This window comes from Bombus terrestris, chromosome 7 (genome assembly GCF_910591885.1).
Source record: "Bombus terrestris chromosome 7, iyBomTerr1.2, whole genome shotgun sequence".
NCBI classification, from domain to species: Eukaryota; Metazoa; Arthropoda; class Insecta; order Hymenoptera; family Apidae; genus Bombus; species Bombus terrestris.
The window spans coordinates 3,624,480-3,646,197 of NC_063275.1; the positions used below are offsets into that span (position 1 = coordinate 3,624,480).

At 34.3% G+C, this 21,718-nt stretch overlaps 3 protein-coding genes and 1 long non-coding RNA gene across 10 annotated transcripts in view; 3 read left to right on the forward strand and 1 right to left on the reverse strand.

Moving 5' to 3' along the window:
• The first annotated feature begins 222 nt into the window (after positions 1 to 222).
• Positions 223 to 3,509, forward strand: LOC105665882. The gene is made up of 11 exons (XM_048407530.1): positions 223 to 356; positions 436 to 539; positions 613 to 808; positions 887 to 1,105; positions 1,676 to 1,846; positions 1,933 to 2,071; positions 2,166 to 2,333; positions 2,409 to 2,670; positions 2,735 to 3,046; positions 3,115 to 3,360; positions 3,393 to 3,509. Exons 1-11 carry the CDS (start codon positions 303 to 305, stop codon positions 3,478 to 3,480), a joined length of 1,959 nt encoding a protein of 652 aa, XP_048263487.1. The 5' UTR covers positions 223 to 302; the 3' UTR covers positions 3,481 to 3,509.
• A 2,397-nt stretch (positions 3,510 to 5,906) lies between these two features.
• LOC100649927 (ADP-ribosylation factor 1) lies at positions 5,907 to 9,637 on the forward strand. Of its 2 annotated transcripts, none has more exons than XM_003396323.4 (5): positions 5,907 to 6,037; positions 7,187 to 7,358; positions 7,557 to 7,666; positions 7,830 to 7,955; positions 8,178 to 9,637. In XM_003396323.4, the coding sequence occupies exons 2-5, from the start codon at positions 7,211 to 7,213 to the stop codon at positions 8,340 to 8,342; spliced, it is 549 nt and encodes a 182-aa protein (XP_003396371.1). In that variant the 5' UTR covers positions 5,907 to 6,037; positions 7,187 to 7,210; the 3' UTR covers positions 8,343 to 9,637. The 2 variants fall into 2 exon arrangements, with proteins under 2 accessions (XP_003396371.1, XP_003396370.1); XM_003396322.4 differs by having other exon boundaries at positions 5,914 to 6,332.
• Positions 9,638 to 11,293: 1,656 nt separating this feature from the next.
• Positions 11,294 to 11,977, reverse strand: LOC125385445. The gene is made up of 2 exons (XR_007224740.1): positions 11,844 to 11,977; positions 11,294 to 11,429 (listed from the first exon to the last, which is right to left on the reverse strand). It is a non-coding gene; the product is annotated as an uncharacterized LOC125385445 (long non-coding RNA).
• The window catches only part of LOC100650440 (dorsal-ventral patterning protein Sog), a 100,750-nt gene continuing 90,929 nt past the window's right edge, over positions 11,898 to 21,718 (forward strand). Inside the window, exons 1-2 of one of the 6 annotated variants that reach the window (XM_048407515.1) lie at positions 18,644 to 18,928; positions 19,016 to 19,072. The gene's annotated coding sequence lies outside the window, so the exon portion shown is untranslated. The other 5 variants (XM_012309976.3, XM_020863618.2, XM_012309978.3 and 2 more) reach the window with 5 other exon arrangements.

A 21,718-nucleotide genomic window follows, 5' to 3' on the forward strand; every position in this document is an offset into this window, starting at 1 on the left:
TCCATTAGCCTCGCATTATCATTTATTATATTGCAAGCAATTTGTTTACATTAATTATTAATTCCTACTTCTCCCATGGGAGTGAGAAAGTCTATAATCATCATTCTTTCGTTATTTATTTTAACATAAACAAAGGAAGATTATTTACAATTACCCAGGTCCAGTATCTATTTAAAATTGTATTTTAATTGATCAGTGATCGAACAACAGAAGAAATATTGAAACATATCTTGGATGTGCCGTCAGATATCAAATATCCTCAATTAGAGTACGAAGAAAAAGAAGAAGAAGACAAAGAAGAAATGATAGGGGAAATATTAGAAGAATTTGAAGAAGGAACATCAACGTATCAGTTAGTAAGGCTTTCATTAATTTTTCATTTCTGTCGTCATCTTTATTGTGTTTGCAAAATTGTACAAATTTAGTACATTGTAGGAAGCAGATGAATTATTTTATCATCACGATTTAGTAAACCTAAACCAATTCGACCTACTGTGGCAAGAACATATAATAAGCATGGGTATCATTAGACCGACAAGGCTTGTAATTTTAAGATAATTTATGTTACTTAAAAGGATTTATATTTCTTATTAAGATTATTACGCGTGACAGGACTCTATACATCGGTGTCAAGGAAACTTATATTTTAATATTAAAGAATCTCGCTGATGACTCATTGAATTATTCGTGGGGTGAAGTTAATGGTTTAGATTCGTCAAAGATGAAACTTTGCGTGTGTCCTGAAAAAGGAGAAGTATTAGCTAGAGGCACTAAAAAAATTGAAATAACTATCACACCAGTTTCAGAGGTTAAATATTTGTTTAATTTTTCAAAAATTTGATTTTGTGAAAATATTTGGTTTACTATTTATTTTTATAATTTCTAGGGGATCGTGCAATCGTTATTTATACCATGCTTTGTGGGAGATTCACGGAAGATAATAATGCTGGGCATCGAATGTTTCATCGAATCACTTTATGTTATATTTTATTTTCCACTAAACGACGATACGCCATTATTAATGAACAATTTTGTTAAAGTAAAGTGGCGGACAGATAGTCTCAAACTTGCTTTGGATATGGCGGGAAAATCTAGACAGCACATGGTACATTTAATTAATAATTTTGAAGATCATAAATATTTATATAATTTTATCGTAAATATATAATATATATAATTCTTTTTTCTAATTTATTAACCCTTTGTGCTCGGCTATCCAAATCTGGCAAACAACTTGGATGTCCATTCTAAGGAGACAAAGAGATCACTGGTGATTATATAGTATAAAATTACACAAGCTCTAAATTTTTTAAAAGTATGTTTCCTCAAAGTTTCACAACACGAAAAAACAAAGAAATGAAAAATATGCTCAGAAATGCCGAATACAAAGGTTTATTTTTTTAAATCTTAAGTTATTTAATCTAAAATTTCATACTTTTAAATTTTCATTTTTAATTTTTCATTCAAACGCTTAAAATTTTTTAGATAAAAATTTCAAATTTTTAATTTTCTACAAATTAAAAAGCCAATCCACTATTATTGTATCCTATCCATAAAAGAACGAAAATTGTATAAATTATTTTCTAATAACAGTGATGTAAAATATTATACTAATATTTTGGAATTCAAACGCGTAATTCAAATGGATTATCAATCTTAATGTACAACTTTGCAGAAATTATTAGACAAGTACAAAAAGCGAGAGGAACGAGAACTAATGAACACGAATCTGGATCAAGGAGAGGTTCTTAAAGATGCTTCAGCAGGTCCTTCTATGCAAGAAGTGGCAGTTGACGAATCAGGCGAACAACACTTCCTAAGTACTCGTACTTCAGAAATCATTCAGGTAGTGGAAAGCTTTTGCACTTTTATCAAACCATAAATATTACTATCGTAATTGTATAATATATATGTTTGACTTAATGACTATAGATGAGCAACATAACAGAAAATGACAATTATTTGCAAGATATGGTTTCCTCTGGAAGCATTGTACCATTCCACGAAAAATTCTTACCACCGGTTACACAGCCTGTTGTAATAGAATTTCCAGGTCTATCGTTAAGAACAGGTATCTTGATTAAAATTTTGAAAGGAAATATACTCCTCTAAATGAAAAAATAAATATTTACATTTACAAAGAAACGAATAATTCGAACCTTCAGTGCAGAAGAAAACTTTTATAATAAAAAACGAGACTTCGATTCCAACTAATTATTGGCTTCGTATAAAGAACTTTTATCCCATCATGTGTTCATGTAAATGGAAGTCGCAAGAAGATCGGATTAGGTTCATTTATAAACGAGTTTTTAGTCGGCGGAAGGAATTAATAGGTAGAATATTGTCTACTCGTAAAATTATGAAATTCTAAATATGTTATTTTTGGGGATAATCTCTTCTATTTACAGAAGACACATTGTACAAAGTAAAACAACCTGGATCAGGTATGGTAATCTATGTTGATCCCTTAAATTCAGATATTGGTCCTTTCAAAGCCATGCCTGTAAACATTTATGTTTTTGCTGATACATGGGGTTATTATGTGGATGAATTAGAAATAAATATTGCTGGTTTACCACAGTATACTATAGGGATATGTGTACAAGTTGTTGGATCGCCAATATCATTGTCAATTTCCGATAGAAATGAATCTAGTATACCTATTATTAGGTATATCCAACATTTTTCTATTTTAAAAAATTCAAATTCAGTATTTTAGAAAATATATTTGTAGATATGGAATGGTAGCTGTAGGTAGTCGCCTACATGAGAGAAAAATATCATTGACAAATACAAGCGTGGTGCCTATAATTATTGACTGGCATACATTTGTAGTCAAACCAGTTCTAGAATCAATGCCTTTTAACATAGCATTTAGCTTTCATACACCATTTACTGACGAATTGGCATCAAAATTGAGAAATAATAAACAGAAAACTAATAGTGAAATACACTTAGAAAAACACTATTCATACTCAAAAGGCTTACATACATGTGATTCTAGCGAATTCAGCAACACTAGTGATATTACAACATCTAGTTACATGTAAATATTCTCAATAGCAATGTAATAGTCATCAAAAATATACAATTACATTTTCTGAATTATCTTAGGGAATCCTCACACATGACCTCATCCTGGATGTGTAATGGTGAAATTTCCAAACAGTATACCACCAGTAGCTCCAATAGATGTTCAAAAAATGAAAGTAAATATACAAAAGATGAGATATGCTTCAATGCAAATAATATAGCAGAGAAGAAAGACATTGAAGTACAAATTTCGATACTTCCTTACTATGGTTTAATTGATACAAAAATATGCACGGTAAAAAAACATTTAGATCTTATTAAAATATTAAGAAAAACATATTGTATCAACAATAAAGAAACATATCAATAATAAAGAAAACATTTTGGTATCTTACAAGGTTACCCCTAGAGAAATGTTCATCCTACCCAAAAGTAATACCTCCCTAATTATTGATATACAACTTGAAAGATACAAAGCTATGATGGAAACAAATGAAAGTATTGAAGGAGAATTTTTTTGCAAAATTCTTGGATTTCTACGAGTTGCACCAAATGATATGTTTGTATAACTGACTTATGATACAAATCAATGTAAAATATCTACAGTGAATTATATGACACTATATAATAATAATAGGTACAGAGATAACTATTATGCTAGACAGAGTGGCAATTATTTTCCTCCTGTAGAAATTGATGTTACTGCAAATATTACTAAATCTACATTAGATTTTAATATTTCTAAATTTGATAGAACGTTTATATGTTGTGCCAGTAAAGTAATGCGAAGTCGAAGGAAAAGATTAGAGTATGTAAAATTACAAAATATAAATATTCTTATTGAAAGAATAGAATATTTCTTCACCTAATCTATTTTTCTTAGACTAACTAAAACATTATTTTTGTACAACACTAAAAACAAGCTAATAGAGATAGCTTTAGAAACATATGAACCATTTTATATCAAATCTACATCAGTTTATGGAGGAGCAGATCTATCTAAGTCTGGAATTATATGCATAAATCCAAATGGATATATTGAAGTAATTTATCTTTTCCTTTGGCAAAAATACAAATTTTGAATAACATTCTTTTTATAGGTAAAAATAGCATGTATTGTAGAAGAGAAATTAATTCAAACTATAATGAATACAAGTTCAGATCAAGATTTCCATGATTCAAAGATCACAATAAGGGAACCATTACATATTATACATTCTGATAAACGACATCAAGTATTAATCATTTTTCTTTTTTGTTCTGCTTGAATGAACATAATAAATCCTTAAATTTATGTGATTTTAGAACTTGGAATTAATTTTGCAAATATGGTTACCAATGTTAAAATTATCATCATACACAATAGATTTTGGTCTTGTTTACATAGGTGATGCAAAGAAACTATCATTAACTATCAGAAACTTATCAAGTAATCAGAAACTTATCATAATTGTTATCTTCTTTAGTATTTATATACATTAGCATTCTTTTAACATTATACATTAACTAAGCCTTATTGATTGATTTTCATTAGTATGCAGTGTAAATTGTAGAATAAATAAAAAGTCCAAAACCGAAGAATTTATGATTGATAAAAGGCATGGAACAGTGTCAAGTCAATATAACTACCAAGACTGTTATTTCACAATCACGGTTGCTTTTCAACCAAAGTAATATAATTTAATCATAAATATTCTATCACTAACCATGCTGGTCACTGTACAATGACTACAATATTTACAGAAAACCAGGGAAATTAGTTGAAACATTAGAAATACTAACAGATATCCCATACAATACAGAAGAATGCCAACTTTACGGAGAAGGAACATTGGATGAAAAATATCATACTCCCGGTGTATAAAAGAATAAATAATTACAAATCTACTTAAAAATTATGATTCATTAACAAAATAAAAAACAGTTTATGAAAGAGAGTTAAAATAAAACAGAGCGGTATTAGTAGTAACGTTAATACTATTCTAATAAATGATAAATGCGCAAAAGAGAACATAAACATTCATACCGATAACATAATTGCAGTTATTACATAAATCGAAATATATAAACTGAAAACATACTAGCACTCAAAAATTGATATTCTTGCTCATAACCTACTATTTATTACTTCTGATCATTTACTTTTCATATTCACATGACACCATGATTTATGATTTAATTAGCACAAAATACATTAAATTCTTTCACAGAAAAATAAATATATATAATATACGTAATAGGATACACTACCGTATAACTTCGTACTACATGATCTTGAATCATTGATAAGACATAATTACATTATTGGAATTGGTAATTAAGAAGAGAAAAAGGGAATTTTCACTCTCATGAGCGTGGACCTTTCCATCAACGGTGTTAGAGCACGTCCACGTCGTCCAAAGTCGTATACACAGGTAGCAATTCCCACAGTGGAGGTAAGACTCTTAACATCATAATGTGTGCTTTATAAATCAACCACTAGCCATAGTGGCGCTACGATCTAGAAGTTATAGAAAACAATATATATATATTTATACATCCGCTGATATACATATATAGTATACTTAACATAGTTACTATACACTCGCGTGTCTACGCTATATTACACATATGCAATTCAAACTCTTGACTGTGTTTTACTGTTTAGCGGACAAATCGAGAAACATTTGGCTTTCACTAATAGCGTTGCCCCCACCACGATAGTTGTCAGACTTGTGCATACGACTGTGAGCACGCTTATTCACCTATACACACTTTCGGAATTTTTGATGACTTTACCGGTGTTCTCTTACTGTATCGCCACCTAGCGTACTGTAGATACATCACCGAAGATTTTTCCTCGGTCACGTGACCGGCTTAGCCAATCGGAGAATTTTGTGGGCCCTATACGTGGCATAAGGTATGAATCCTTTCCACGTCCGCCATTTTGACATACGGTACTTTTCGAGAGTGTTGGTTTTATGTTTTATCGTTTCCCGTGAATATAATCTTTTTTACTGAAAACGTAAGTAACGCAAGTGGCTTATACCAAGCAACGTGACATTACGGGCGAGTCTCAATAATTAGACGACGTTTCTATATAATGGAACTTTGAGCGGGGAACCTTTCGACGATTTGCGCTGGGGAGTAGGTCGAAGGTGACAGACAACCGGGTGTACGCAGTGGCTTCGCAAACCGCACAATATCTTCCGCCTTTGTCGCAATACCACGGTATTGGCGTTTTAGGTAGCCTGTTGACGATTTTAAAAAAGTGAATAAGATCACCAGTGTGAAACGCTCTAAGAGTGATCCTTAACACGGTATGCTACTCCGATAATCATAGCGATGTATTAAAATGAGAATCAATAAGCGGGCAGCATGAGCATCTCGTGCGTGCTTCTACACATAATATTTTTTTTCTTTTTCTTTATTTCAGTTCAATTTAATTAAAGTCTATAATTTAACATTGTTCGAAATATTCGTTGATTACTGTTAAGCGTGTTAGCCTGTAAATGTGCAGGTTAGCTTTTCGGCCTTTGTGTCAGCGTATTGGAGCACTTTACGCATGTTTCTACTCTTATCACCGCCGTCTACGTACATAATTTTTCATATTATTTTTCAGCCACGAAACGTGTCTTTCGTGTACTCGCGTACACGCGTTTTGAGTTTTTTCATTATTTCGATCGATTTCGTTTTGTGAAAGTTATTTATTTCGAAACAATTTTGAGCCCGATATATATTATTGCACGTTGATCGTATGTACATTGTATTCTTGCATATGTCGGGCATATATCTTTTCCGACTAATTTTAAAAACCAATTTCGTGATAATTATGTTTTGATAATGTCCTACTTTCATTATTACGTGTTGTTGCAAATGATGCTCTTACCCATGTTAATCATTTTTTGATTAAGCATTCACATGTTTATGCACATCTTTGAATAAGATATAGATATATTTTGTATATACATATGTAAATATTGTTTAGTGTTGTGAAAGAATGAAGAATAAAGAATTCATTATGATATAATTAAATTAAATTGTTTATGTTGTTTGCTTTATGTAATATAATTTAATCTAGTACTTTCTCTAGTTTCTCGATCTATGATTTTTAAAAATTTTATTTTGTGTATATGACAAAATGGTACATTAATCTAGTGTTTTATTATTCTAGGTATTTACATAATCAGCATTAATCATGGGGAATATGTTTGCAACATTATTTAAAGGCCTTTTTGGCAAAAAAGAAATGAGGATTTTAATGGTAGGCCTTGATGCAGCGGGTAAAACCACAATATTATACAAATTAAAGTTAGGGGAAATTGTTACTACAATTCCCACTATAGGTAAATATGGTTTTGTTTTTATTTTTCTTTTACTTAAATATCAATGATATATATATATATATTTTTTATTTTATAATTTATATTGTATATATTTATTTATTATTGCATATATTATATATATATAAATATTAATACATACAAGAAATGGTATTGTGTATCAAGTGACATAGTTTACTAAATAAATATTGTAAATTTTAGGCTTCAATGTAGAAACAGTTGAATACAAGAATATAAGTTTTACTGTATGGGACGTTGGTGGTCAGGACAAAATCAGACCTCTCTGGCGACATTACTTCCAAAATACACAAGTATGCAATTTATTAATTAAATTCTCATTTTGAAAACGATTAAATTGCATCTCCATGTGTAAAAAATTATTATCTATACAGACATAATAGTTTATTTTACATTTTACTTAAAATATGCCTTACCTCTAGTAAAATTATTTTCATAGATTAATTTTATTTTCAGGGGTTAATATTCGTCGTTGACAGTAATGATAGGGAACGTATCGGTGAAGCGCGTGAAGAATTGATGAGAATGTTGGCAGAAGATGAACTTAGAGATGCGGTACTTCTTATATTTGCTAACAAACAAGTGAGTATAGTTCCTGAGTTACTAATATGCTCTGAGTTGTATCTTTTTCATTGTGTTATATGAGAGCATAGAATATTTTGATAGCATATAACATTTGTTATGTAAACATTACATATTACTCATGTCAAGTGCATAGACTTTATCAATAGAATTAAAAAAAAATAAGTTAAACGAATAAGTTATGTATTTTAGGTTGTACTTATGAACTAATTAATATTTTAGGATCTCCCAAATGCAATGAATGCAGCAGAGATTACCGACAAGTTGGGACTCCACTCTCTCCGTAATCGTAATTGGTACATTCAAGCAACGTGTGCCACAAGTGGAGACGGACTTTACGAGGGCCTCGATTGGCTCTCTAATCAGCTCAAAAATGCCAATCGCTAATTGGAACATTATTCTGTCAACATTCAGTTGCTATATTAACATCATAAAATCAGCTGCACACCTATCCCCCCCATGAAAGAATAATAATATAAACAGAGGTAACACTAAGTGCAAACCGCGAGATCTTTTTGATCTCGAAGTGGAGGGTGGAGATTGTCGAAAGTTGTCATTGTGCCAGGAAGTTTTTGGGGGGAGGGGAGTGGGGAAATCGGCCGGAAGCACACATTCTAACGGCCACACAAGACTATTGCCTTGTGCAACTTATTATTATAATTATTATTATATTAGCATTATAGTTACACTTTTTACACAGAGATACCACGAGAAAAGTGGAAAACTTGGAAGTAATTGTATTAAAGTACCTAACTCTGAAACATACAATACACTTTGATTAATTAATAATTTGAATATCTTTGGAAAAAAAACTTAAGAACAAAAAAGTGAAGTACCCACGGTGTTGTCAGTTTGAATGCGTTGGACATACTGATTATCATAATGTAGCTGCATATTGTACATTACATTATATAAATACGATGATAAAAATGTGATCAATAGATGAGAGAATGTTGCTCTGTCCACTACATTACAAATGTCACATCGGCCCATCAGTTGACATGAAAAAATGCAGTGAGTGGTAACTGACGGTGCAATGACTTACTGTTTCTAGTTACAAAAGTTTGTTTCTATTTTTTTAAGTTTTCAGTGGTATACGTCGACAAAAGAAAAGTAAAAAAACAATACAAAACTATGCAAAATGGTTGTCTTACTGCTTGTGACTATCAGCAGGTGTTGTAATTGCACCCTCCTTCACCTGCTCGCGATTAAAACAGTCAGTCAACCATGTATATCTCAGTGTAAAAGAGATATCATTTATTTATTGCACCTTGATAAGGTAAATTAGAATATTGTCAACATTCCGAAATTATGCATCGATCGTGGCGGGAAATGCAGATAAAAAAAATTCGAATGGGAAAAAATATGAGATGAAAAAATGTGGAGTAAAGTAAAAAAAAAAAGGTAAAAAAAAAAATTAGGAAAGAACCTCTCGCAGCAAAGAGAGATAGGCCTCGCAATTTCTAAGCCAGCAATGCAAACTGGCATGGCAGTCTGCCAGATGAAGCCATTTTCGCAAAGTCCTTCAATCTCCTAATGTTTTCCTGTCCTTAAAAATATATTGTTTTTACAAAATAATCTTCCCCTAATTGATCAAATCGCCTTTCCGTCATATGCGAAGATTCGTATAATTATATATGAATGTTTAAACGATTTGTGAAATATACTGTAATTGTGCTTTATGTAGTCTATATGTTATTTGCCGTTAAAATAGTTTGTTTTTGTTCTGGCTGGTTTATCGAATAGAATTGATAGAAAGTCCTCTTTTTCGGGGTGCATGCATACTGTGCAAGGAATGACAAGGATAAAGGAATTTCTGCACATATATGGACGCTGATGACATAGAAACTATTATTATTATTTACATTGGACGAAAACAAACACATCTCTATCCTCGTCGCTTCATGCTCAGCCTTGCATGCATCCCCTTTATTCAGACGATGGTACTTCAGTTAGACAAGCACGATTACTTTTCCCTTTTAATTACTAAAGACTGCACACCGCCTATACCGCATGTTTCATTTAGCAACTTAAGTTCTCTTCCCTTTTCTTCTTTTCTTTTTCTTGATCGATACATTAATTATGGATAAATTACAAGTTTTCTAGACTTCTATTTTAATTTAAAAAAAAAATTACAATATTTTTTTAGTACATAGTAGAATACTTATGTATGGCAAATTTTTTCGACCTTTAATAACGTGTGTATATTTAACGATTAAAGATAAAAGGAATTTTAATGAGGATAGGTCCATGCCTGATAACGAGTATCAGCTCCAACTCTGCAGAACAAAAATAAAGGACGTAATATTTAAAATGTATCATACCGATTTTTTACCGATACAGACGATCGACTCATTATGCAATAAGATATGCTTTCATCATAAATCATTGTTTTTTTCAGTACGTTCATTCATCTTCATTAATACAGAAATAATGTAATTGAAAAAAAAAACACAAACAACCGTAGAAGAAATTATACACTAGAACCGCTGCGTATTTTGTGTTTAATTCATTAATTATAAATGTATGCATAGAACTCTATAGCACTGTAAACAGATGAATGTTTCTTTGTTTTTTTACTTATTTTAGCGTGTATTAATTTGCTTGACATATTCTATCACGATACGTTATTTTAGTTACCGATCAGATTAATTAAAAACCAATATTTAAAAAACTTACGTATTATATATATATATATATATGTGTGTTATCATCGTAACAACGATAAATGGGTTAAATACTTATAAGTTGCATTCATGACATCGCTCCTTTATGCATGACCTCAGTGTCATGACATTCTCGCGCGCGTAATCTTCGGTGTATGAGTAAGTACTCAATACGGTGCATTGTCATTTTTAGCTTCAAATGTACATTATGTGCACGAGTGTGAGTGAATCCGGTTTCATTAAGTCTTTGTTTGGTAAATAAACGAAAATAAAACCATTTCAACCTTGAAGGAAAATTCAATTTTCATGAATCATTTTGAAGTTCGAAATTCATTTATTTTTACTTATATCTCAAATTTCTTAGTCGAAACTTATATGACGATAAAGCATCTCACTTACAATTACAACGTTTTAAGAACAGATAATATATGTAAGTGATATCGATATACTCAAGGAATGATCTTTAGATAAATGATATTCAGAATAAATAGGAAATACGTGTAATCGAATGTATATCTATATTGGTTAGAATTCACGATCTACAATGGCAATCGAATATTTTTATGAAACGTTTATATTAGCGATACAAGGTGAAAGTTAGTGGAAAGTAGATCTTCTGCAGGAAAATTTATTCAAATTTCATATAAAGATACTGAAAGGAAACAAAGCTTAAAAATCCTACATAGATTATTATTACACGATAAAAGTATAATATAATACTATTCCTTAACTTCGTTTTAAAAGTAAATGGTAATTAATTAACGTACAGGATGTCTCTACCTTTTCCGCAAAACGATGCCAGCATATCCTACGAGTAAAAATAAAAGAAAATTGTCAGATAAAAATTACAGTTATAAAAAGAAAATTATACTATAAAATTCATCATTAACATCATAATCAACCAATACCACGCTTAAATCGATATGTGGCAACAATCATTTCAGTATGCCTTTTGGTTTTTATTTGATCAGAAGCTACGATTAGGAAAAAAAGATGGCGTTATCGATCAAATTAGGGTCACTGATCTTAGTATCTATTACGTATGTAACTTCCTATCTTTTACGTTTATGGTAACTATGCACTACGCTTGGAATGTAGACGTAGATATGGTTTGTGAAACAGCGTGAAGCCGGTGTTCCTTTATATTTTTAGAATTATTAACAACCTGCAGAGTAACGATCACGAGTATTGAATGTCAGACGAAGCTGTTTGTGATACATACGTCTCGCAGACGGCGCCAGGCTTCTCGTCGGCAATAACCAAGCGTTCGTAACTCGTCATCGCGGCCTTTCGGATCGCGCGCGCGCGCGTGCGCACTCACTTCTTCACGTATATCAACAATCACCACATATATCGTTGATCGCCGAATAACAAATAGCAAGTGAAAAGTTCGTCGATTACGGACAGCAAGGTAAGCGAAAATCCTTCGGTAAATGGTAATTGTTCGCTATGTACGTACGTTCAACGCTATCGTTACAACTTCGAGGTTATCACGTGTACGTACGCGTAATGCATCAGAGATGTAGGACAGGATATGAATCTTTTTAATCAATTTCTCTTTCTTCAGCAAATTTTTCTTTACGAGCAGAAATTGAGATTCCATCGGGTATATGCAAATTTTAAATAACTAAACGTTTTTTCCACGTTACTCATAGGTTTGTGTAGAGCATGATAAAACATCGTGCCATAGATGTTAATAGAAACGTGGGCTACGGCGCGCGTCGCTTGACACTTTGTGGTATTACCTCGAAACAATTCTCAACTATTTTAACATGAAATTTAAAGAGAGTATAGCACGTCTCAGTATATACAGACTACGGGGAAAGAATATGATAAATCACATTTACAATTCTTTTATAGGGAAATCCCATGTTATCAAAATTGTCAATATGCATATTTGGTTTTGGAGCTGAACTGTTTCTTCATTCCTTCTAGTATTAACTACTTTTGAAAGATCTTTGATCCTCAGAGGTTGTTTCGATTTTTAATTATGTAGAAATTCTCCTATCTTACCATAAAGCAACATTAAAATTAGAAAATTAACAGGAATATACTTATCATATTTTCTTCTATAATTTTCAAATACTGCGGTGTTGAATTGCTCGTATGTATTGAGTTTAAAGAGAAACGATGAAAACCAGATTTACTAGCATCGAATGTAAAAGTCTATCGGTGCGTGCGATCGTTGTTGTTGATGGCGTCTTATATTTAGATCGTGTTGAAATTTAGTCGACCTTTGAGCATAAAAACTTCGAGCGTAATGCATTTCATTGTCAAGATATGCTTGGCAAAACTTTTTCCTTGTGGCGCGCGGTTGAGACGTATTCACGATCAACGCGCCATCTTCTCCTCGCTTTCATGACGTTGCCAAAAATGTGGCTCCTGAAAACTCACGGGCCCTCTATCCACCGTACGATAAACTGTTTGAGTTTACACGGCCGTCTGTGTTTTTCCTTCGATGAGGCACCAGGTTATCAATTTCCTCGGACATTGGCAAAATATTATTCCAAGTCGTGGCTAGATTGTTGTTGCGCTGCCAGGCGAGATTCCAAAGGGGATGGTTTTTCGAGTTTTGTACTTGGTGGGAGTTTGTCAAATGAATGAACCTTTCATCGAATAATTTTGTAGAATAAAATCTTTATGATAAATAATACATTACTTCGGTAAAAAAATATTTTTATTAGAATTGGTTAATTGAATATATGATCTTAAGTATTTTAAAAAATATTTTATTACAGCTATTGGTACCAAATGTAAAGTAATAATTGTCCATTGCAAACTTCATACTTTTGAATATTTTCTGAAATTTTATTATAATGATACCAAAATTTCATACAGAATGTTTACTTTCTACTAGGACCCGTCCCTTTTAAGAAAAAATACAATGATATCTAATGCACCATAGACTTTCATGGCGAGATCGTAGTGGAGATTGCGATTACGTATGGTTGTCAAATTGCAGACAAGATTTTAGAAATTTTACTTTGCCATTATCAGCCATGGTATGTAGGAATGTACAGTAACGAACAAAAATATCGACTAACTTATCTTGTAAAATTCTTGATCTTCTTACTAAATATTGTGGTTTACTAGTCAATCAATCAATAATTAACTGTTCAAATACTTTGTTAACTTTTGTTCGTGTATGCTCGTAAGTATTTTGTAACTTCTATATGTATTCATTTTCAGATTCGGTTCAGACTTGACCAATATAATCACGGGAGTCATAGTCATGTCACGTTAGTCCTAAACTAATTTCAAGATATTTTGTATAGTACATTATATATATATATATATATATATATAAAGATTCTATAACTGTTGAAATACTTTCCTGAGCCACTGTACATGTGCAGGCATAATGCCGCGAGAATGGCGCCAACATTCCCATCTGTCGACGTGTATGCACCGTAAAATGTTGGATCGCGTCGCGTTCGCGCGCCGATAATGACCGCGTGTGTGGGTGGCGTGCTACATAAAGACTATAAGACTCGTATCGGTGGTGGAGAACGCGAGATCGGTGTATAATGTAGGTAAATTCTAACGGCGTGCAGGAATGCCGCATAATTCAGCTATTAATTGACGCCTGATTGCCACTCATGCAAATCCGATTAATGAGGTGATCGTCAGAGAAATAAATATTTCCCTGCTGCATGTTGCCTTTGACATTTTCATGGCGTTGATCGTTCGATGAAAATCGGCCTTTCCATCGTACTTTGGTCGATCGTTAATTGTCGCCATTGAAATAGTAAACTATTTATAATCGCGCGGTTTACGAGCGAAGTATTTTCATGGACGCAAAAAGCGGAAATAGGTTTACGAGTTCGGTATCAATTTCGCGCGCGTCACGATCGAACTTAGGCGTTGTGATTTATCGACATGTGCTTGCCACACGTACCACGCTTAAATTCATTTTACAGTCCCGTAATTCACGTCGCTCACCCAAATTTACTGATATGGGCTATCTATTCGGACGTGCTGAATTTGGATGAGGGAATAAATTCTGCTGTTGTACTGTGACCGTCTCTAGAAAGTATTATTGGATGACGATTATTGAGATTGCTTCTTTAAAATTAAGCCCATCTGGAATTATTCTAAATATTTTTGTTCGTTACAATCAAGCAATGATCAATTTCACGTTGGTATGACCTAACCTCATTTGTTTACACTATCTAACAACTTCTAGCTTTTAAAAAATATATATGTAGTTAGAGGAATTTGCTATCATATTTGTATTACACGCATATAAGCATTCTTATTCCAGTTTATAGTTAATAACTCATCGATCAAGTATGTTTTCTCGAAACATCCCGCATCTCATTGAGGAATCTGAAAGAGTATCGGTACTCCCTAGTCCCGTAACAAGAATCTGGAAGGCAGATGAAACACTGGATAAAGTTCTTGGGGAGAAAGGTTCGCGAAATCCTTGTCGACGGTCCCTGAAATATTGCCAGTCAATTTCGATTGTGTACTTTACGACGAACTCGGCGGTCTTCCAACATTCCTCTAGTACGTGTTGGTAGAGTTACGAACCATCGATCTCGCACGTGCGCCCTGCTCTCTCGCAAAGAGCCCCTACTGGATCCTTCGAGGGATAACTTTCGTTCACAAAAACTTCCGACTTTTCGTAGCGTCGACGGGCTTAACGTTCGCGCAATGTGAATAACGTTTCGATGCGCTTATAGGTATAAGTCACTCGATGCGTACGCGGGAACATTTACATAAACACGTGCACAAGCAAGAGCTGAAACGTATCCGGGCTCAAAAACAGCGAGGAAGGATTGGCGCGGTAACGACCGGGCTTGTGTGGGACGAATAATACCTCGTGTGCGTACAGTCAACTGCAATAACGACGATTTTAGACGACGTTTCGCGAACTCGTAACTTACGTCCGTTTCGTTGTTGACCAGTTCCTTTCAAAACGGGTCACGATACGCATGTTCTATTTATAAGTTCACGTGGAAATTCGGTGATGCAATTGCATCTGGAATGAATTTGCGATCGTCAATTTTATTTCGCTACTTATTAAATTAATCGCTAAAGAATTGCTCTTTCAGAGAGTTTATTTACATTCTCTTATTTGTAAGTATTAGACGGAATCATGGAGAAGTGAGAGGTTATAATATATAAAAAAATAAGTCGAAGATGTAGAGTAGTACTATTTTATAGAAAGCTTCGTTTTCGAGTAAATCGGTATTGAAAGATCATTGCATACGCATGGGCTTGTACGTGGCGCCACCTAGATAGACTTAGCAAACTTGTAAACTTGCATTATTTTTTGTGTTTATTATTTATTAATTAACAAAGAATGAACAACCAAACAAAAATATTTTTTATCAAAGAATCCACCTTTTATATTTAAAAGCTTTCTAAAGCAATTCTCCATTCATTACGATATAACTGTAGATATTAGATAAAAATATTGACAGGTTTACATTCTTAGAATTAACTATAACTGTACTTTGTTATCAGTGATACCAACTACCCCCATTAATTTTCTTCATAGTTTACTTTCGGCGGAAACCATCGATCGTTCAGTGATTTTAGGTTAAGTCTCCCTGTAGAATTCGTTTGAACATCGTTCGATCGTTTATGTCCGAAGGATATATCGATCTAATTCTGAGAAGATCTGCGACGGAACTAGGAGTTCAAAGTGTTCTAACGTTACTGTACGACAGACCGCGTGCGAAAATCACACGAAGCATACGCGAATACGCGAATGCATATGCGCGGCCAGAGCCGTGAACTAATAGATCCGCGCGAACGTATATTTGCGGATGCAGAAGGGCGAATATTTCTGCCTTGTATACGTAGAGCTGGAGATCGCAGGGTGTGTACATAGACCGATTATGCATATGTATTAAAAACGCTTTATTTACATACGTGTATTTCATGTTTATGTACTGGAGGCATAGTGGAAAAGTCGTTGACAGTGTCTGACGTCAGGAGAGCAAGAAAGTCTTTAATTTAATGTTTTCTTATATACTTTTTTCGCATGACTGAAGTTCTCTTTCATAATGCTAATCTAATTATAATATTTCGAAAGATAGTTAGATGCTCTTTTATTAGAAACTAGCTTGCTACTTTTTAATTTCAATTAAAATATTATTATTTCCCCGACCATTAGATAATACATTGAATTAGCTGGTCTCAAAATGTTCATGTGATTCTTGTACTATAAGAATAATAGAATATGTTTTAGAAGAAATTGCTGTTCTACTTCTTTTTTATAACTTTTATGTTATTTATTTATGTAATCGTCATTGATTTCTAAGTTCTCACCACGCGACATTAATTTTTATGTTTCATTCTAAAAAGTTACACTCTTTTATAGGCTATACATAAATAGATGTGTAGACTAGGAATTCTGATTCCATACTCTACTCTCTACACTCTCTACTCTAATCATGTTATGAGCAATTACAAGTTTTCAATCGTGATGTGAAAACATATAGAGGTATGATTAATTAATTGTTCGAGTGAAATGTTGGTGAAAGCTGGTCAATTATGACTTATGACTGCCTGACGTTTGTGATGGACTGTGAGCTTTCTTTTCCTTTCGCTGCTATATTTGTTTCATACTTGCGTTACTAACAATGTGATGGTTATGACTATAGAGAAATGCGATTTTATCATGAAAAAATAAACATATAAATCATAATACAATAATACAATGACAAATATATTTTAAGAAACTTCGTATTACGTGTATATGAATTAGTAAAAGAGTTCCTTAAGATTAGTTAATGTCTCCACACCCGAGACCGCGTTCTAATTTGCCCTGGTTGCTCTCGATTTCTATCGTTTTATCGGATTAGTTTGATAAATTCTAGACACGAAGTGACAGCTCGGCTGAAAAAACGTGAGCCTAGCATGAGACGCAATAAACTAAACAGGTAGTTGTAGTTCGCAATAGAAATTACTAGTAGAATTAGCTGCCTCGAGTATGATTAATGGTAATATCAATGATATACATTTATGCCCACATAATAATAGACCCGAAGGTTAGATTAGAAAGAAAGAGGTTCGTATCATTGAAATATTTTGGGATTATCGTATTATGTAAAAGATATTGTTGATTGTAATATATCAATTTTATTGTATACAACAGAAAAATATATAGTTGAATAGAGCAATTATAGTTTGATCGAAATCAGATAGTTGCTCTTGAACACCCCCACTATGTGCCATACATGCTCATTTCTCAAATACACACTATGCGTGTACATACTTATAAATATCTTCGAAATTTCTTTTTTCTCCCCTTCTCGAGTGATCCACTGCAACGATAGATTTCTCTGCCGAGTTTAGACACTAATCCTGCAAAAAGTTAAAGAAAACTAACGGAATAAAGGAAACTCACAATTCGTGAAGGCAGACCTGTCCGGAAACTAGTTTATCAAAAACGAAATTTTAACGAACGGCCACTTTATCTTACTTCCGTCGATGATTTATGCGTAACGCGATCTCCCCGCAAGAAAGTTGTAGGAGGGGAGACGATGGATGCAAAGAAAAGGAAAAGAGTCGCGGCTGTCATAAATATCGCGTCTCCTTTTTCATCCCGTCGCGTTGAGCTCCTCTTAAAAACGAGCCTTAACACTATATCTCTAAATCGAACGACGCCGAGACACCCGTGACAAGTGGACATGCCACGACGCGATGCAGGGCTCGGTTTCGCGCCGGCCGTTCACGACTCCACGTAAAATTAAGATCGATTTCACGTCTAACGAGCGTCGCCCTGTGGCATGGGTGTTGCGGGACAAATAAGAAGGGCGGGGAAACAGAAAGATGAGATTGAGCCGGTTGGTCGTTCAACCGAGCCAGTTACAACGGACGGCGCCCATGATCCGGTTAGTTTGGTGAGGAACGTGAGAGTAAGTCGCCCCTGCAGCAAGAGGAAGTAAGACAAATAAATATTCACTAGCGAATGAGAAAGAGAGAAGGACGAACAAACAACAAATGAAAAAAACACTAGGAGGATACGGTGAGATTGGTGAGCGAAACAAGGTAGGAAGATAAGAGTTGGTTGGAAGAGAGAGAAAGAAAAAGAAGCACAGTGACGATAGTAGAGAGCTATAGCGTGAGAGAGACGGGGAACGTGTGTTTGAAAGAACCAAATGAAGCGGGAGAGTGGAAAACGTAGAAAGAGGAACGAAGGTGGCAAGATTAGTTGAGAAACGAGTAGGAAAAAGAGGGAAGATACTAGTACGTCGAATACGTGGGATGGATAATACTTCCTTGGCGCGTGTAATGTACTCGTCCGGCGGCGCCGGCGCCTGCATGCATGTTCTTTTTCTCTATTCCACGGTGAGTATTTCACTTTTTGTTCCTCTCTCTCTCTCTTTCTTTCTCTCTTAGCGAGTGCAGCGTATTTATAGTGTATTATTATTGTAGTATGTTTACGCGACATGACACAGATTCCGCAGCGACGCCCCCTGGGAAGCCTATATGGTAATGCCCGGTCCAGTGTGCGCCAAAATCTTCGAGCCGCGTCTAAGAACGAGGTTATGGTTGATGTTATGACGCACGACTTTACGTAGCTCCGAGATCGTTTATTCTCGGTTTGAGAACGATAAACGAACATTATTAGCCATCGATTTTCGAACGAAAGGTTATCATTGCGACACACGGAGACGCCAGTTACGCATATTCGAGTCCTTTAATTAAGTCGTACGGAAGGGGACAAGGACAACGAATGTCGGCGCACGCGCTGCTTTCCCATCGATGTTTATGGTAATGTTGTTTGACGGTGCTACCATGATTGCAATACAATTACGGTGGACTAAATTGCGTCGTTGTTTACGTTTTCACCGTTATTACTTGATACCCGCGTGATCAAACGAGATACGAAAAAATCGTTAACCGAAAGTATGTAGGATTACGCGAGAAGTGTACATAACCTCGTAAACGTGTAAAAATTGTTCGGTGCCTGGTCGTATGTTTTGGTTAGGTTGTTGGTTTACATGGTGACGAAAGTCGTGACTCGTGTAGTTATTTAACGCGACGGCGACAGAACCTAGTGTTTACTATCGATCAGAAGGAAGATGAAAAAAAGAAAGAAGGAACAGGGACAACGAGACACGACGTCAGGTCTGTGTTCATTTAAATTTTTCCTCTTGGGCGTCGTAATTAATTGACCTCATTGCTGACAGCGCTCAACTGTTTTTATTCCGATCGCTTATCAGTAATTAATTTGTCTGGACGTCGTAAATAAAACAACACTATCGCTGAGAGGACTTTTCTCCTATTCAAGTTCTATACATTACATATGTATCGAACCTTTTCTTATCTTGCTTTATATGATTTGTAAACCTCGTTTCCACTAAAGCAACATCAAAGAATTTCTTGTCGCCTTTAGTTGCTATATATTCCAAAATATTTTCAACAAACAGTAACTTACTTAATTATTTTATCCACACTGAAACAACATTCTGTAACACGCGGTGACTTTTTCAAAAAATAGCTAAACTGTAACAAAAAATTGCTCGACGTTACTTTAGTGGAGATGAGGCTTTTGAATGCAGACTTTCTGGATTGATTTATTTTTTATGCATATCAATTAACCATAATGTTCCATCGATTCGTTCGAAGAGCTAACCACATTTTGGATCGAGATAACTTCTCTTTGTTATATTTTTACGCGTAGATTATTTTTTTGGTAGGGAATTTTCGGAATATCCAACACGCAGATTTATCATTGCGGGTCCTTGGAAGAGATTGAAGTTTGCCTTACGGTTATTACGACCGCAAGATATCCCCGAAATACATATAAGTGATCGTGGCGCCGCCCTCGTTCCGTTGGGACTAAAGATTCGCGAGGCTGTGAATAGATCGGCCATGAACAATAATAAATCATTTTGGTCTCAAAATCGGTCGATCCTGATGAGCTGCAGGAATACATAATAAGCGACAGCTGATCCACTTGTTTGTTGTCCTATCGTCGCGTCGCGTCGCCCTGGGTTCATGACAGCGTATAAAATGAGATCGACAGGGTTAATGGTCGATTGGTTTTACGCGTGGAACGTATTTAATCGGATTCAAGCGTGTTCCAATCTTCTCATCGTGTCGTTGTTCCGTTGTCGGATAACGTTCATCGTGTCGTCCGACAAATCAACAGGTTGGATACTTAAATAGTAAAGGAAATGAAGAAAATTTATTTTTACATGATAAAACATTTCTTTTAATTAACCCAAACTACACAACTACACAGAAAAGTAAATTGCCAATATTATTCAGTAGATTGCAAATATTTATGGGAAACATGAATGTACAAAAATATATAAAATGCATATACATAATTTATAAGAATATATTATATTAGATACTGAAACAAATCTTCAATGACTTACTTTCTTACTTTCAATAATAACTAATTACTTTTGATAAACATCTACAGTTTATCAATTAGTAGTTAGTTATTCAACTATTATTCATAAAATCACAGGAAAATATTTTCTATTGAACCATAGTAGACATACATTATGATCTACTGCATAATGCATCAACTATCATTTAAGAAACTTCCTATAGAATTAGACTTTAAGGAAAGCATTATATTTATTCAAAAGTGTGCTTGTATCCTTTAAGTGATCATTATAGACATCTATCATATGCAATGAACCATTGTCAAACCGTCATTGATCCTAACCTCACCTATTAATCCACAAAGGCAATTTAACGTCTATTATTTGGTAATTACGTCACGCTAAAGCAAACAATCGGGGCTGTCGTTTCCTGTTTGTTTAAATTCACTGGTAGAGGGCCCTTTGTCCGTCTGGGGCCGGGTTCGATTTCAGAAATTTGCGTAACTGGCTTGGATCCAAGGCGCACCGACGACTTATTGCAGTGGAGCGGATGCAGCCGCTCTCGGTCAAAACAGAAACACGCAGAGCGACTGCGTCCGATCGCGGTCCCTTTGCGTCTGTATTTTCGAGAAGTGCGCGCGAATTCCGTCGATAAATCATTCAGACGGCGCTGTGAGAGGAATGTCAATCGTGGCGCGGTTACCTACACGTGTTTGTGTTCTTTTCAAAACATTACTATTTAATATATTTCTGTATACGAAAAATGATATATGTACGTCTGCAGAAGCTGCAT

Coding starts and splice junctions, on each gene's coding strand:
- LOC105665882 (XM_048407530.1), top strand. CDS start 303: ATGATAGGGGAAATATTAGAAGAATTTGAAGAAGGAACATCAACGTAT. Junction 2,072..2,165: donor AGGTCTATCGTTAAGAACAG/GTATCTTGATTA, acceptor TCGAACCTTCAG/TGCAGAAGAAAACTTTTATA. Junction 2,334..2,408: donor TCGGCGGAAGGAATTAATAG/GTAGAATATTGT, acceptor TTCTATTTACAG/AAGACACATTGTACAAAGTA.
- LOC100649927 (XM_003396323.4), top strand. CDS start 7,211: ATGGGGAATATGTTTGCAACATTATTTAAAGGCCTTTTTGGCAAAAAA. Junction 7,667..7,829: donor ATTACTTCCAAAATACACAA/GTATGCAATTTA, acceptor TTTTATTTTCAG/GGGTTAATATTCGTCGTTGA. Junction 7,956..8,177: donor TTATATTTGCTAACAAACAA/GTGAGTATAGTT, acceptor TTAATATTTTAG/GATCTCCCAAATGCAATGAA.